The 17197-nt window shown below is 45.6% G+C and overlaps 1 protein-coding gene across 4 annotated transcripts in view; it reads right to left on the bottom strand.

Moving 5' to 3' along the window:
- Positions 1-461: 461 nt before the first annotated feature.
- Positions 462-17197, bottom strand: part of usp32 (ubiquitin specific peptidase 32) — a 49351-nt gene continuing 32615 nt past the window's right edge. For 2 of the 4 annotated variants that reach the window (XM_062551925.1, XM_062551926.1), the window contains exons 17-34: positions 16419-16573; positions 15905-15986; positions 15626-15700; positions 14434-14572; positions 13468-13573; positions 12692-12865; positions 11840-12014; positions 11220-11371; positions 10865-10976; positions 10493-10689; positions 9719-9903; positions 8479-8565; positions 8132-8333; positions 6325-6516; positions 5134-5392; positions 3862-4364; positions 3487-3579; positions 462-3348 (exon numbers count right to left, since the gene is read on the bottom strand). In XM_062551925.1, the coding sequence (XP_062407909.1) occupies positions 3175-3348; positions 3487-3579; positions 3862-4364; positions 5134-5392; positions 6325-6516; positions 8132-8333; positions 8479-8565; positions 9719-9903; positions 10493-10689; positions 10865-10976; positions 11220-11371; positions 11840-12014; positions 12692-12865; positions 13468-13573; positions 14434-14572; positions 15626-15700; positions 15905-15986; positions 16419-16573 (3062 nt within the window). In that variant the 3' untranslated portion in view covers positions 462-3174. The remainder of the gene's footprint in view (positions 3349-3486; positions 3580-3861; positions 4365-5133; positions 5393-6324; positions 6517-8131; positions 8334-8478; positions 8566-9718; positions 9904-10492; positions 10690-10864; positions 10977-11219; positions 11372-11839; positions 12015-12691; positions 12866-13467; positions 13574-14433; positions 14573-15625; positions 15701-15904; positions 15987-16418; positions 16574-17197) is intronic. The other 2 variants (XM_062551927.1, XM_062551928.1) reach the window with 1 other exon arrangement.

Genomic DNA, 17197 nt, shown 5'->3' with positions numbered 1-17197 from the left:
TGTAAAGGGGAGACCCACTTCCTGCCAGAGGCATGGCTGTGGCTTCAATTGTCAGCACACTTGCAAGGTCGCGAGAGATGCACCATCTCAAGAGTCCACCCTCTCTCTGCATTCCCCAAACAGGACGTGGCTTTGCATGTAAACAACAGACAACCCAATGCAAAGGCACTGTCCTCCACGCACTGTCTAATGAGCACACAGGTGCACAGAAGCCGGACATCGACCCTAAATGTCAGCTGCGGCGAGGGGCTTCCTCTCAGTGTAGCATCGGTGCATTTTTGCTCCGCGGTATGCAACCTTTTGTCTGGGTTGCAAGGTGGGCTTGTGACAGAGGAGGGCTGTGGTTTTTCGAGGAGCCTTTTTAAGGCCTCATTCAGAAAGATGTATCTTCCTCCTCTGCATGCAAACTTGCAAAAGCGGGGGAAGTGTATTTATAGAACATGACACAGACAACTCGAGTGTGATTCTGATTGCTTCTGCTGTATTTAATTGGTCTTGAATAATTGTTACAGATCAACAGCTTCACCTCATATACAACTACAGGTACAGTTTTTACAGTTCATAGTCAAATACATATTTTTTTGTATAGATTTATTTACAAAACACTTTTATGTACATTTTCTTTAAATGTCAGTGCAATGTCATTTGTATTCTTCAAAACACTTTACAAAATAAAATTCATTAAATTAATAGCAAAGCTCTGCCAACCCATCAAACTTAATCTATTAAAAAAAATCAAGACAAAAAATACAATAGGACAAAGACATACATTTCAGTAGTAGATTGCACTACCAGTCAACTGATCAGACTTCTGCCAGAAAGCTGTTAATAAATTATCCCTGTTTTGAAAATTATGCGTGTGTGCTCTTGAGTGTATGCAATAAAGATAAAAATTGGTCTGTGCAGTGTGTTTGTAAATTTAGGAGCGACTCAATGGTGAGCCTGACGGAAAGTGTCCTATCCAGCTAGGTCTAGTGACATCATAACCCTTCTTCGTGGCCAGGCCTGAGAATGAACGTGTGAAAACCCCTTTCCTGTGAAAGTTGTGGACACGGCGAGGGACTTCCTAGGTGCTCCCTTTCAATAGTGTGCTGATCGGAAATACTGGACAACCGTTTCTCGCTCTCTGAACAGTTGGACATGGATACAGTTAAATAATAATAATAAAAAAGAAACATGCCATAACATTACCATCAATAAGTTACAGTACTGCGGTTATGGTTCATTTCATACATTGCATTTTGAGACAGGGCTGCAAGCCTGTTTTTCACGACAGACTAAGCACTTTCATCTGACTTTGAAACCCCTACAAGTAGAGCAGCAAAAACACTTCAATCAGTGTGTGTGTGTGTGTGTGTGTGAGTGTCTGTAGGGGTGTGTGTGTGTGTGTGTGTGTGTGTGTGTGTGTGTGTGTGTGTGTGTGTGTGTGTGTGTGTGTGTCAGGGGAAGGGGGGGGGGCATTGATCTCTACAAGCTCAGTGAGGCTTAATGCCCTCCCCTCAGAGGAGATTCATGGAATCATACAACCATCAATATACAGAAAGCAAAACAACAACAAAAAACAACATTCAACTATTCGTTGTTCAACACTCTCTTCACAGTGGTGATGCAGATTAAGAGTTTCAAAATAAATGCTACCGCCAATCTCCACGCTTCGGCACAAGTCTCCATCTTCCAACTGTGGTCTACAGCGAGAACTCTGATGTCTCACAGAACATCTACCAAATCTCCAGTCAGACACAGTCTCTTCCTCTCTCTGGGCAAGCCATTCCGATCTCTCCAGGCAACTTGTATCAAACTTTGGCTTGACAATGCAAAACCCTCTTCCACATCTAGCAACAGCAGGTTTGAATGCATTTGGCTACAGATCTTAGTCAGTGGCATCAAAGAGACTTCCGCCAAGAAGGGAGGGGGGAAATCGGTTCAAGCGTCGACATTCTATTAAGTGGAGATGACATGACCAAGCTGTACATAGTAGTGAAATGCCAGAGCAGACTGATATGTATTTACTTCGGTCCTTGCAGCAAAATAAACAAAACAAAAAAGAAGCCCTTGCTAACAAACAAACCTGTGCTTTTAAAAAAAAGGTACATAAATAAAAATAGATTACTCTAAAAATCAACATTCCAAAATAAACAAAAAACACCAATAAATTAAACATAACATTATGTTGTTTCATTGAGACGTATTCCGTGTGGCACCTATCCTCATGCTGTGCCAGATTCAAACTCAATCCTCTTGAGTTATCGAGCCAAATAACCACAAATCAATTCTCCTCAGGAGTCAATATGGTTCATCTGAGCACAAAATGAGGAATTGGCAGTTAAAGAGTCAGAAAACTATGACTGTAATTCATTTTCATTCATCATGATTTGGGGAGGTTAATGGTCCTACGGAGCCCAGGAGAAAAAGAAAGAGTCTTCAGAAATGTGACTGATTTGGGTATGACACTCTGATCCTTTTCCTTATTACAATTTGCTTCATAAAGAAATAATGAAAAGAAAACTGAGGTAGTGAGGTATGACATCTGATAAAAGCAAACCTTTGGAAAATGTTTTGGTTTGGCCAATGACTGAATGAGATACTCTTTTTCTGTTAGTTTTACAGATATTAAAATACTGATTGTGTGCTTGTTATGGCAAGCCGTGCCACTCTAAAGCACGGACAGCAGGCTTCTTCTAAAGAGACACATCAGTTCCTATGGCCTGTAAATGTGTCAATGCTTCCTTCCCAACAACCATACATATAGATGCATGTACATCTATGCGTATAGTGTCTCACACATTTTTCTGAAGGGGGAGTGGGTTATATGGTGAGTGGTACAGTGAGCTCATGTTGGTCCACTTTGTGCTAAAAATGGGGCGCTTTTGTTCACTTGGCAACCATAAAATAATATCATTCTTTCATTTTCTCTTTCACTCATTCATTCAGTCAGTCAGTCAGTCAGACACGCTGCAAAGCCGCACACCTAAATAAGCGGTAAGGTACCTCTATCCAACATGGTGGTCAGCAATGAAGAAAAAAAAACCTCAGCTTGTGATTCTTAAAAAGAAGGAGACCCTTTGTGCTTGCGACTCCCGACACCTTGGCAGCGCCCGCTCTCCTCGCCAGCCTTGCACCTTGCCTGGGCGCGTGCGTCTCACGCGTAAAGTGCTTCTGTGGAAGAACGCGCCATCACTGAATGACGCAGTACTTCTTGTAGTCCGACTCAAAGTCCTCGTCCATGCTCGTGGTGTCGGCCATCTTTTTGCCGTCAGTCTTTGGCAGAAACTGCGAGTAGTCCACTCCCTGCTGCTCGTAGAAGAGGATGTAGGCAGAGTCCGTGTCAATCTCCCCAGAGTGCACCTCCTACAGGTCAAACCACAGAACTGTAAGTCTCAAAGCCAACAAAAACAACCAGCTAATCGTGTCAGTGATCAAACAGTTGAAGTTAATGTGTGCTTGTGTTTAATTTGTGATTTACTGTACATATGCTGTGGGTCCTACCTTGCAGCTGCTGTCGTTGTAACAGTACCATTTCTCATTGGGGTTTTTGGCGTAAGTCACATAGTGGCCCCCTCCCATGATACCTGAATGGCACTGAAATAGACAAATGACACTTATGGTTACGGTTATAGCAAATAATCAGCACCACCTCAACCGTGAAAAAAAATGTATACAGAGAGAGAGAGAGAGAGAGAGAGAGAGAGATGTTGTTTTATTATTATTATTTTTATACAGCAATGCTTTGGCAACACTGTAAAAAGAACAGTCATGAGAGAGAGAGAGAGAGAGAGAGAGAGAGAGAGAGAGAGAGAGAGAGAGAGAGAGAGTTGGGAGGGATGGGTGGGAGTTTACCCTCCAAGTGAGTGTAACACTTACTGAGATTGCATACAAGTTGTACACAGGCTGCAGGCAGATTTGGTCTCTTTGGTGAAGAGCGGTCTCCACTTCTGCGTTGGTCTCTGCGTGGCCGTTGGTGTTGCCGTGGCCACCCTCCAGCCCGTTCATCACGACCCCGCCGTCGGTCTCGCTTCCGGAAGCCTCCTCCGACCAGGAGTCCAGCGCCCCTTCCTCCTGGCCTGTCGCCACCGCCGCCGTCACACCCGGGGGCACCGAGGCCTCCGCGTCCACCTCCGCGTCCGGCTCGGGCCCGCTCTCCTTGACGCTGCCGCTGGTGCCGCTGCCCGCGCTGCCGCTGGTCACGTTCAGGCTGCTGCTGTCCAGGTTCTCCTTGCTGGCGGAGAGCCGGTGGCGGCTGCCCAGCTGGGGCAGGCGGAGGCGACCCTGCTTGCGCCCGCCGCCGCCGCCGCTGCTCTTGGGGCTTCCCGCGGGGCTGGAGCCCTTTAGCGGGCTGCCCGACCGACGAGCCAGCGCTGGGGAGGCTACGGGGATAAGAACAGGAGCTCATGACGAGAACCGCTCGGAGGGAGCTTTGTCACTAGGAGCCAGGCGTTGATACATTCTATTATAGGCCTGTGTTACTCCACCTGCCCACTTTCACTTCCCTCATAGCGAAATACGCAACATGAGAACAAAGTCCTGCGTTAATGCTTTGGCATGCAACACATTTGTTAGATCTTGGGGATGAAGTTTTGATGAGGAATGGAATAGGATTGTGAAAATATACGCTGGAGCATTCATGCAACCAAAGGGCAAGTTGATGAATTCAGGAGCTTTGTTTTTTTTTACACCACATCAAGCAGTCATAAGCAGAGGTGGAGAACTCCAGCTTCTGAGAGTAAGCTCTAATTCAAACTTTCACTCTCTGAAGCTCGAGTTTGCCACCTCTGTCCGTCATAAGTAGGCTGGGTAAACCCTGCCTGATCTGCCGGCGATTTGGATTTCGCCCTGCAGCTCAGGCTGGAAACCTGCACATCTATTTCTCCTGCTTCCTGTCCACATCTTCTGGGTCCAACCACAAACTAGCTTATCCAAAAGGCGCACCCGGATCGTTAGTCTGATTGGTTGAAGGACTATCCAAAAGCGTCCAGTCATTTGAACTATGCCCATTGATCACGCCTTTTGTGCAGTAGAAATAAAGCTTAGTATGGTGATAGCCAGAGGTCATAGCCTAAGTCATAAGGTCAAGGAGATCTGATGGGAGTGGTGTGTGAGAGCGTGTGTGTGTGTGTGTGTGTGTGTGAGACATACCTTTGGGTGTGCTGGACAGGCTGCTGACGGTGCTGGAGGAGACGGAGGAGATGCTGCAGATGGTCCCGCTGGCCGCCGAGGAGGGTGCGTCTCCACCCGCCCCCACCACCACCCTCAGCGCCTCCTCCCGCAGGCTCCTCTCCAGGTCGCGCGGGGCCAGGAAGGCGCTGGGGTCGAAGCCCTCCCGGGGGAACTTCACGATCTTCTGGGACTTGATCCAGCGGCCGTTGACGAACTGGAACCGTTTCAAATGTACTATCTGCAAATCGAAAACAATAATAAAAAAAAAAGAACTCCTTAAGATATTTCACAGTGCGACGACATTAAAGAGTCACTTCACCCCATAACTCCACCCACTTCACATTTCTGAAAACGTCTTTCAAAATGGGCGAGACGTTCTGAAATTTGGAGAGAGAGTGCAGCACTGCTGCAACCAATCAACCATGGAGATTTCGTGTCAATCTGGGAATGAGTGCTGCAGACATGGCTTATCACAGGTAGGCTAATCAGGGCAGCAGCTGTTGGGGCGTTTCAGTCCTAATTTGTAACGACCCGGTGACGTAGTGTCGGACTAGAAGTGCAGGACAACGTCAGCATTCCAATAGTATTTTGGACCAACATGCCATGGCATGTTTTCAAACGGTAGTATGCGCGAGAGAGCAATATTTCCAATACAAAATCAGACGAAATGTTACTTTTGTCGAGAAACACGATTTTTGTCAATATTAACCCTGGTAATAGTATAGTTCACCACTTATGAGTATTTTCAATCAATCAACAGCTCAAAAAACCTATTTTAGGGTGCAGTGACCCTTTAATTATTGATGCTGTTTTCATAGTTCTTAGTAGAACAAAAGAGCTCAGTCAGCACTATGTGCCAATGAAAAATAGCACCATGATATGAACCCTGAAGGCTGCATCTGGGTAGCTTCACAATCAGGGAGAAATCTTTGTTTCACAAAGAGAATACATATCAGTATAAGGTTCAATATTTGTACACAACATTTGTAGTGTTTATTCATTTTCATTATTGTTAAGTGTTTATTATGTCAAGCAATTACCCTGATTGTGAAAAGAAACTGCTCATTTATCAAACTAAATAGTGTGCTCCAAAATACACTGCTAAATGAATGTACTGACTGACACTACATGCGATAAGTAAAAGTGAACAGCTTCAACATGGAGTCTGACCAGGACGGGAGGCAGTCTCCAGAGGTCCAGCTTCTTGGTGGCCAGCCGGTGGGTCTTGCACTTGGAGCAGTAGTAGAGCTCGTCCTCGCCCAGCTCCTCCTCGCTGGTGAACGCCCGCAGACAGCTGTCCAGGCTGATGGGCTCGGCCTGCGCCCGCCGACTCTGCTCCACGCTGGAGTGCTCCTCCACTATCTACTCCGGGGATGGGGGGAGAGAGAGAAAGAGAGAGAGAGAGAGAGAGAGAGAGAGAGAGAGAGCAGAGGGAGAGAGAGAGAGAGAGAGAGAGAGAGAGAGAGAGAGAGAGAGAGAGAGAGAGAGAGAGCAGAGGGAGGAAGAAAGAGAGATAAGGAGAGGGGGGTAGAGGGTGATAGAGAAGGGTGGGAGGGCAGAGAGATAGGGAAAGAGTGGGGATACAAACATAATGGGAGGGAGAGATGGAGAGAGAGAGAAAAAGAGAAAGTAGGTGGGAGAGGGAGAGAGAGACAGAGATAGTGGTTGAGCTGCTGTTGTGTACAGTCCATCTGTCAGAGAATTATTGAGCTGAAACATCCAGGCCCACGTGAGGCACTAGCTCCAACACTCTCGCTGCCTGCTCTTATCCATTTCCTCTTCTGGAACATGGGGAAGGAGGTTGGCCTACAAATGATTCTCAATATGCCTGACTAAACAATTTCAATTCACTACAGCAGGCATGGCTGGCACAGACTGTTTTATCGTGTAAGACCAGAGCTAAGTATCCTATTTACTTTAGTAAGAGCCTGTATGAAATTTCATAGGGAGGAAATACATTAAGTCTTTTATTTACTCGGTCCAGGGTTTCTGTCGGTTTCAACAAGTTAAATGTAAGCCATTTTAAGACCTTTGAAATTTACGACATATTCCTGCCTACACTGGCAAAAACTGAATGATGAAGTCCCAGAATTACTAGTAAAATTAATGATTTTATATGGCAATAAATTGTATCCAGGCTGCAAAGTAATAAACCTGTACAATTATCAAACCATTAAAGAAAAATGTAAAAAAGTATGAAAAAAGTGTAAAACATTGTACAAATAGCACTATGTGTGTGTTAACACAATTAAGACCAACCTAAACATGTAAGACTTGTTAAGGCCGTATATACATATTGTTACTTTTTTTCACTTTTTAAGACCCTGTGGAAACCCAGTAAACAACTTTGAGATTTTGAAGTAATCACTCTACTTTCTGCAGCTATGAAAGTCAACTGGCCATGAAGTGCATAAACCATGACGGCACAGATTGATTGCTGCGCAGTATTAATGAATATTAAAGAAACAGATCCTATGCAGCAGAGGTACTCTTGAGAGGTGGTGGCTGTTAGCAGAAGCCAGAGGAGAGCCAAGGCAGGCCAAACCACTGATCGCTCATTTGATGTGACATCATTGCCCAGTGACGGCTGGAGAAATCGATGCGCGACTGTGTCACTCGAGGCCAAGGTGACCGGGGGCAGTTAGAGGGGCAGCCGTGGCAGCGCTTGACAGCAGTGTGGACAGACTCCTTTGCTGACCTTTGCTCAAGCTCTTGATAACGACAGGAGAAATGAGCTCAAGACGTTGACCTTCAGCTTATCAGCGTTTCCTCTAAGATGTATTTTTCCGGGAGCTTATGTTCATACGTAGATTCACGAAAACCACAAAACACAGACGCACACGGAAATGCAAATACACTCACGTACACACACACACAAACGCTTGTAAAACCTCCAAACACACACACACACACACACACACACACACACAAATACATCTCCAACCACCTCCACTCTCTCTCTCTCTCTCTCACGCACCCACACACTGGAGGTGTGATTTGTGGAGTGCGTTTGCAGCATGCCCTGCACTACTACAGCAAGGTGGTGTTGCTCCCTCACCCTCTCCTGGGAGGTCTGGTAGCGGAGGTGCAAGGCGGTGGGGTCCCAGTCCACGGCGATGTAGGCGTTCCCCAGGGAGGCCCTGTCCTCACAGCAGTCCACCATGCAGCCTCGGCAGAACCTGACACACACACACACACACACACACACACGAAAGAGACAGCTTTCATTAGTCATATCCTGCCCTGCATTAGGGCAGCGCGCCAACATGGGCAATGAACCGCGTATTGCAGAGCACAGCAGCACAGTGTGATGGATGCCCTTACCTGTACCAGGGGCACCAGGCGCAGGAGTTGCCATCCTTCTGCACCACGCGCAGGGTGAAAGGGTACTGGTAGCCCATGCTGTCATCACTGTGGACGTGACAAAGAGCAATCAGTCCTCCACTTATTAGTGCACTTGAACTGTCCAAGTCTATAATGCAGCGTTGGACACATGGCATGCACCGTCGCTCCACAAGACTGATGCTCTCAAATGCATAGGACGATGTCAGTGACATGACCTTGGCAATGCCACTGTCATTACTAATGACGGAGCTCGCTCTTCATCTAATATTACTGAGGGTAGTAGATCAAGCACTGAAACATGACTTGGTCATTTCTGATGAATGTACTTAAAGCAGCACTATGCCGGTTTAGGTGTTTTTGGAGACTGTAGAACTCCCTCTAGAGACGCGATGTGTTTGTATGTTACTCTGCTGTTGTAAATAGCGAACTTCTCGTGAATTATCCCCCCCTGTACACAATGCTTGTGTTGTGGAGGTGAAGGATTAAAAACAGGCAAAAATAATCTCTAAAGAGCTATATCTACTGATAAGATATAATGTTTTACGATTCTCGCGAGATTTGGCAGGACGTCGTTCTTGGAAGTTACATGACTGGTTTTCTTGGTAGGGACTTGCTACGATTCACCTAGTACAAGTTCGTTTACTATCAAATTGGCTTCGTAAAGGTGAAAATCCAGCATGTACCTTCAAATTTGATGAACCAGCAGCATACAGTACTTTTTGTACTGTACATATTTATTGCTGGTCACTAGAATTTAATCTTGCACTGTTGCACTGTTGGACTTATTTGCACTACCAACTTGACACACACCTCATACTGGATCACAGTATCAATCCTCAGTACATTCATGCACATCTTATCTATAGTATTTTACTGCTCCTTTAGTCATGTTGATTTGCTGATTTGCTTTGTATTTTCCTGTTTCCATTGTATTGTATGTTGTGTGTGGTGTCTTAAGCTGCTGGGACCTTGAATTTCCCCTTGGGGATCAATAAAGTATCTATCTGTCTATCTCTATCTAATCTATTATAATCGCTAAAATGAGGGCCCAGTTATTAGTCCTATGAGTAGAGTTGTGATGGTGGTAGTATCAGTATCAGAATCAGAATCAGCATCAGCTTTATTTGACTTCGGTTAACTCTGCTCTCAAAGTAAAACACTCAAACAAATTAAACATAAAATATTGAATAAACAACAGTGGTGAGCTGTGGGCTCTTACCAGTCCTGTGCGTGGTTGCTGGCCTCCTGTGGGGGCAGTGGGCTGGCCAGCCGGGACACCTGGATCCACACGGCGTCGTACAGGTCCTTCTTGCTGGTGTGCACCGTGCAGGGCACGATCAGCGGCATGCCGAACAGACTGGGCCGGTTCTTCTGGGAGGACAGGAAGTACAGCTCCGTCCGCATCTGGAGGGGGGGGGGACGCACACACATACGCAAATACTGCTGAGTCACACTTCAGTGCGTCGCTGCTGAGTCACGTTTCAGGTGGGCCATTCATTTCCCTTTTGGCCCTGGCCAGAGACTGCTGAGTTGGAGGAAAGACTGGAGTTGTAGGACTATATCTCATTTTAGCTTCCCTTCAGAATGGGGATGGAGACACTCTACGGACAGCAGATGATTCACTTGACCCCAGGGACCAGCAGGAGCTACTTCCACCTCAAGTCCACCTCAAGCCCACCTCAAAAGTATGGCCACAGACTAAAAGCTTAAAAAACTTGGTACACGTTTTGGTCCCTTAGTAAACAATAAATGGACCTATACATTCCAAAAGAACACATCCAAAATGACAGATTCCACTTCAGTTTCTGGATTCAAGTTCAGTGAGTTCTACATGACGTCACCCTTCTGTCTACGTGTATTCCTTTTAGCTCTGTTCCTAATCCTGAGCTTACAGCATATCCCCCCACAGCTTACACCTTAGCGACAACAAAAACCCTTCATAACCTTTGCTCCTCTCAAAGTATTTCCCACAATGCCTTGGCTCGCGGCTCACCATCTTCCTGTGCATAGCGATGATGTAACCGATGAAGGGGCTGTCCTGGACTGGCACGGCGTGGCCGTTGGGAATGCCATTGGCGAGGGGTTTCTCCGGGGAGCATGGCACCACCGTGCTTGGTATTCCGTTGGGGATCAGGCTGGGTTTCCCAATGTGACCGTTGGCTGCCGTCCCGTTGGCCGTGGGTGTGCTTTCTGCAAAGTGGTGCCCGTGGACACACACACACACACGGACACACACATACACACACACACACACACACACACAAACACACACAAACACACACACACTTTAGTGACTGAGCTATGGAAAGGGAAGACAGTTATAAGATATGAATGGACAGAGATGCACCACTACGACTGTTCTCACCTGATTGGGCTGGGGAGGTGACAGAGGTAGGTGATCCTGGTACCGGGATCTCAAATGCACAGAGGAAGCCGTTCACAGACAAGCGCACCTTCTGATTGTCCTGTGGAAAGTTCTACACCAAAAACACAAACACGCATAAAATGGTTATACATAAAAATGTCTACACCAATCCAAAAAAAGACTTTGGCAGTTTTATTTGGCTGTTTTACATTCACCACTCAGCACTTTTAAGATTTCTTTCTCAGTCCAAGCACGGTGCTAGCAAACTGATGTGCTCTGATCACATCCCTGCACCATAAGCATATACACACAGACAGCAGTACCAGTCTACGCCTCTAGAGGGAGCTCTGCCTACCCTGACGTTGGAGTTGTGGACCTCGGCCAGCAGGATCTGTTCCGGCTTGAGTCCGCACAGCTCGCTCAGCTGCTTCTTCAGGCCCGTGTACTTCTCGTCCATGTTGAGGCGCAGGCCGTAGCGCACGGGCGTCGAGCCGTCCAGCTTGATCGCTGCGCAGCAGCAGAACAAAAAGAGAGAACGGTCTGTGAGTCTGTGCTCAGGTCAAACACGTGAAAGGGAACTGGACACTGTGTTCCCTTTTTAAGGATCTAGCAAACATCCTATTTTAATAAACATCATGAAATGATGACGAAATGCAGAAATTATTGTTTTGTGTATTGCTATTTCTTCTCATAAAACAACAATATGAGGCATGTTCATGCTTTTGACAGTACATAGCAGGCTACTGTTTAGCTTTCTCATAGCATCACGTTCAATTCAATATTTGGCCAATCTAGCCATTGTGTTTCATTAACATTCATCTCATTTATTGCTCAAAATGTCCATGTCATAATCAGATTATTATGGACATACCGACAGATTATTATGGACATATCATTGTCCATTTTCCTCAAACACTATAGAGGAGAGTCGATGTGACGTGTTGAAGTATAGGCATGTTGACTGATGCTCCTCACCTGTGATCTCTAAGTGCATAGAGCTGTCCATGGGCAACGGCAGGGACAGGAAGTTGAAGGGGTCGAATCGGGCGCTGATGTGGCCGCACGTCTTACACTTGACCTGGGACTTGAGCTGACCGTGGAACAGGTCCACCACGATGGAGCGGTTCCTCCTCAGATGGTTATCCCACGCCTGCGTGAGCACAACAAGCGAGAGAGTCAGGAAGGTCCCTGCGGAGCATCAATCCTGCTCCGGCTAAACCAAGCGGCTTCACCTTATTGTCTCTCAGGAGGATGGGGATTTCGCTGGCTGATGGATGGCATCTCGCTGCCTCTTTTCCCCCGTTCATTTCATTACCAGTAGGACATCAATATCTTTCTAAGTAGGCCTTAAAAGCTGCTTGGCACAGATTTTCCCTGAGCCCCTGCAATCATGCTATTAACCCCACTCCCTGTGCTTACGGGGCTTCGAGAGTGGCGAGACAAAACGAGGGCTTTTGACTTGCACAAAAAGCCTGACACGGCTAAATGCATTGTGGATACACTACCAAGGCTTAAAGAAATCATTTAGAGCTATTAGAAGTCCAAGTCATAGATCATTATTGATTTTCAAATATTTCTCAAAGTACGTTTTTGGGCTTTTTGCCTTTACTCTGATAGGACAGTGAGTCCAGAGACAGGAAGTAATGGATGAGTGGAACCGGGAAAAGAACACGGGTTGGATTCAAACTCGGTTCCCTGTGGACACTGCTCCCCCCAATTTTTATTCAGCCCACGCCTGAATTTCAGACACAGTGCCTGAGAACTGTGCACCCTGCACTGCTGATCTTTGCGATGGCAAGATGCATCATGGGATACAACACCACTGACCTCTGTGGCCACCTCGCAGTCGGGCCGCATGTCGCTGTCCTTGAGCTCCACGTAGGGCTTCTCGTGGACGCGGTTGAGGTCCTCGTGCAGGCCGTCCAGCAGGAAGGCCAGCAGCTCCTGGGAGTCCTGCTGCTGGAAGCCGTTGAAGCGCGGAGCGTACTTCGCTATCGTCCACTAGATAAACAAAGGGCGAGAGGGAGAAGACAAATGTTTGGTGATTAAATACATTAATCCTAGAGTGTGACCTGGAGAGAGAGAGAGAGAGAGAGAGAGAGAGAGAGAGATAGATAGAGAGAGAGAGAGCAGTACACAGAGACTTTGACATTTAAAAACGATCACTTTCATTTATCAAGTAAAATCTTATCCTCCGTATCAGTGATGCAGGCTATGACCAATTAGATCTTAACCAAATCTTCACCTACGCAAACTGTCATTAAAGCTCCATTCCATACATTTTTTAAAAAGCTGGAACATTGTTCATTAGCTTAATAGCTTGTAAAAATCAAGATCCACTGCAATGGTCATTTCATTTTACCAAACTTAAAAAGGCAAACAACATTCACATACAATTCATCTATCGTAAACCTATGAGACATAAAAACAGCTAAATTAGCTTTCCTGTCAAAAATGAGCCAATGTGGAAACCTGTCAATAGTGTGGAGATGGAGAGAGCGAGAGAGAGAGAGAGAGAGAGAGAGAGAGAAAGGGAGAGAGAAAGGGAGAGAAAGATATATATATATAGAGAGAGAGAGGGGTGAGAGTTGAACCGTATTTACCCTGAGCTTTAGGGGCGCCACATTCTTCTGCGTTCCACTCCACAGCTCCTGCACCAAATCCCCGTAGCACTTGGCCATGTGACCGCGCATTCCAATGGGATTGGTCCTGTGCAGACAGACCACACCAGTCACACTCAGGATGTGCTGAGCGCACCACTCTGCTCGCTCATATGGGAATAGGCCGCTTCTCTTCCCCTTTTTGCCTATTCCACTCTTACTCATAATCACTTGCCATTAATCACATGACAAGTCAATGACGAAACAAAATGTTTCGTGAGAGGCAGCAATAATGCACAGTGTTGTGCATAGGTTTTAGTCACTGAGATATTTTAGGCAGCTTTTTTCCACTATAAAGCATCTCTATTTTTAGATGTTCAGACATTATTTTGCATGCACTTTGCATGTTACGGATAATGCATAGAGCTATTCAGGTTAGCTTGAGAGTACGGAGTAAGAACTGCTTCAAACATACCCAATCTGAGGACACAGAGGACACTGTACTGTATACCACTCATTTCAACACCTGACCTTCTACTTAGAACTTAGAACATATGTCACCCTGCAAAGCGAAACCAGTCGCTTTGCGCATGATACTATTTTGAGAAACATCCACAATAAACAAACTTCCGGGTTAAAATGTTGAATTTCATGTTTTCACATAATTCGACAGTTTACAGTCTACAGTTTCGCATTTCACAGATTTGATCCTCTTCTGGCATATTGTGATGGGAGAAACATGTCAACTTTGGATGCAGTAATCTTAGCGATAGTTTGTGTAATACCCTCGATACATATCGTTGGAAAGCTTAGCTTATGGCCGTTCATGTGAGCACAATAACTTAATTTTGTCAATTTGACCGAAGTGACTGGTTTCGCTTTGCAGGGTCACATATATGCAATAGAATGCACAGAGCTCAAATCCGGGGGCTGGTGAAAGCCGGACTGATACAGTATGTGACCTCTGACCTGTTGAGCTCGTAGAGGTGCCTCCCTGAGATGAAGTAGTCCGTGAGGGGCTTGGTGTTGCTCACACACTGGATGCTGGAGTTCATGAAGCACGTGTTGCCCAGGTTACTCAGGCCCGTGGCACCCTTCTCTGTGGGGACTGTAGGAGCGAGACGAAGAGGAAGAAGAGCAGGAGGAAGAAGAGGAAATGGAAGACGAGGTTGAGGAGGAGGATCTTCACTAAAGGCTTGTCTAACGGGCAGCTGCGATTTACTTTACAGTAAAAGATAAAGGAAATAAAATGCTGCCTATACGCTATGACCACCAGTGTTTACCTTCACACACACACAAACACGCACGCACACACATACACATACACGTACGTACTACGTACACACACACGTCTTGTGGAAATTACACAACCCACACATTAATTAAAGATCGATGTGTTGATTTATGGCGTGTATCGATATGTCAACAGTATGTGCTGCCAGCACGGTTCAGGGAGTCTATGAGAGTCTCTGACCTTTCACAGGTCACAGATTTCACACATTGGACTGTGAATGGACTACATCAGTGTGTTGGGTATGTCAACACTGCCATGATTTCACAATTTTTACAACCCATGGGTGTTAACTGAAGTACAGGGCATTCGAGGTCACGTCCGCTTTCTACTTGCTGAACTCCTAAGAACACGACTCACTGCGAACAAAATGACCACACTGAATGACCCTTTATCTAATAGCTATTAATTCTACAAATTGTGCTAGAGGAACAGTTGAAGAGTTCAGATGCAAACCCCTCGAAATGCCACGTCTGTTCAAAATGAGATAATGATGATGGGTTCACACAGTGTGTGTTAATCAAATAATTTAGCTTCAAAGCCTGCTAAATACCACTCTCTTCCTGGTGTGAAATATTGTTCTGTAGCCAAATACATATTGGAGCATGATTTACAAAAAAAACATTTTAAATCATGCTCCTTCAATGCAAAAGAAACGTGGCCAGATGGATTTATAGGGTTTTGCCTCTGAACTATCCAGTTAGGCATTAGCATACCTTCTGCTTCCATCAGGTCAGTTTTACATGGTGCAGGAAAAGGACAAGTATTTCAGAGGTTAGCCTTTTGGTCAAATGATCAAGAGAGCAGAGATTTGCTGTTGCAATGATAGGCCTACTTCCTGCAGTGTTGAAATATCACAGGGGGCATTACCTTTGTGGCGGTCGATTTTACTGCTGTTGGCAATGAACGACATTTCCTCTGGCCAGCTCATATCTTTGTTTCGAACTGGAAGGAAAGAGATTATATTTCTTTTAACAGTTCATTTCCTCAGCACTCCCATTATACTTTCCTTTCACAAAAAAACATCATTCATTCTTGTTTTATGCTAGATTTGCCATATTATCTTCTGAGCTCCACAAGCCTCCGTTTGCTGGAGATAAAAACTTTAATTAATCCACACGGCGGAGATAAAAGGAGTGATGGGCAAACCTTCAATTACTAAGTGCTGCTCGTCTTGAATCTTCAGACTTTCCAGTGTGTGATCCTCGTCGTCCAAGAGAGTGAGGTAATTCTGTTTTGCACACATGAAAAATGCATTCGGCCGTTTAGTCTCGCCCTCTCATCAGAGTCGGACTTTCTTGCCGGGTGGAATTTCATTTCGGCTTTCTGACCCCCATGCTCCCAATTTACACAGTGACAGATCTGTCTCTTATCACGCCGTCCTTTAAGGACTTGTGAAGGACCAACATAAGGGCACCTAATAAGCCATAGGACTTTGTGCTTTTAGCTTTTGTCATTTTAATTAAAATGTCTTGGATTCAATTCCACAACTTATACATATAAAAAACATATATTATAATCGAATGCCATACATATCCTAATTTTTTGTCAAAATCAATCAGTAGATCAATCAATACCGAAAAACCAACCAGGTCAATCAGTTAGTTCTACACTGTGTGAGTGTCCGGTCTGTTGCTCGGTCCAGGCAGCAGCCGGGCCTCACCTCGCTGTTGTACAGCCAGAGCCGCATGTCCTCGTCCTTGATGCGCAGCCGCTGAGACAGGTACTCGTGGATGTCCTTGATGGTGCCCATCCGGCTGAAGCAGCCCGTGTAGGCCAGCACCCGCTTCAGGGGGGCATTAGGGGACGGCACGTTACCTGCAGGGAGGAACCCGGGGGTGGGGAGGGAGGGAGGGAGGGAGGGAGGGAGGGAGGGGAGGAGGAAGAGCCACACATTTGTCATGTTCCTCTAGGAAAGCAAGAAGTCGATGGAACAGACTGCACATAGAGGACAGTTTTTCTATGCATGCTGAGACAAAGGGCTTGGGATGAAAAAACCCACTGAAAAACACTTACTCATAGACTAAAATCAAACTCAAAACTACAGTATATATGTATATACAGTACCCTCCAGAATTATTGGCACCCTTGGTAAAAGTTGACTAAAAATAGGTCTAAAAAATAATCTTTAGGTGATTTATTGAACTCCCACAATGAAAACAATGAGGAAAAATACACCCTGCAAGGGAAGCAAATTTATTCTGAGAAAAAGGAAAATCTCATAAAGAAATAAATGTTTTTAATAAAAACGCGTCACTCACAATTATTGGCACCCCTACTTGTAATACCTTCTTAAACCTCCCTTTGTCAATAAAACAGCATGTAATATTCTTTTCTGACACCCCATAAAGATTGAGAATACAAAGTAAGGGATTTAAGACCATTCATCTTTACAAAACCTCCCCAGATCGTCCAGATTGCTAGGTCCACACTTGTGCATTC

Source organism: Sardina pilchardus, chromosome 13 (genome assembly GCF_963854185.1).
Source record: "Sardina pilchardus chromosome 13, fSarPil1.1, whole genome shotgun sequence".
Taxonomy (NCBI): Eukaryota; Metazoa; Chordata; class Actinopteri; order Clupeiformes; family Clupeidae; genus Sardina; species Sardina pilchardus.
This window is presented reverse-complemented; position numbering and strand designations above follow the sequence as displayed.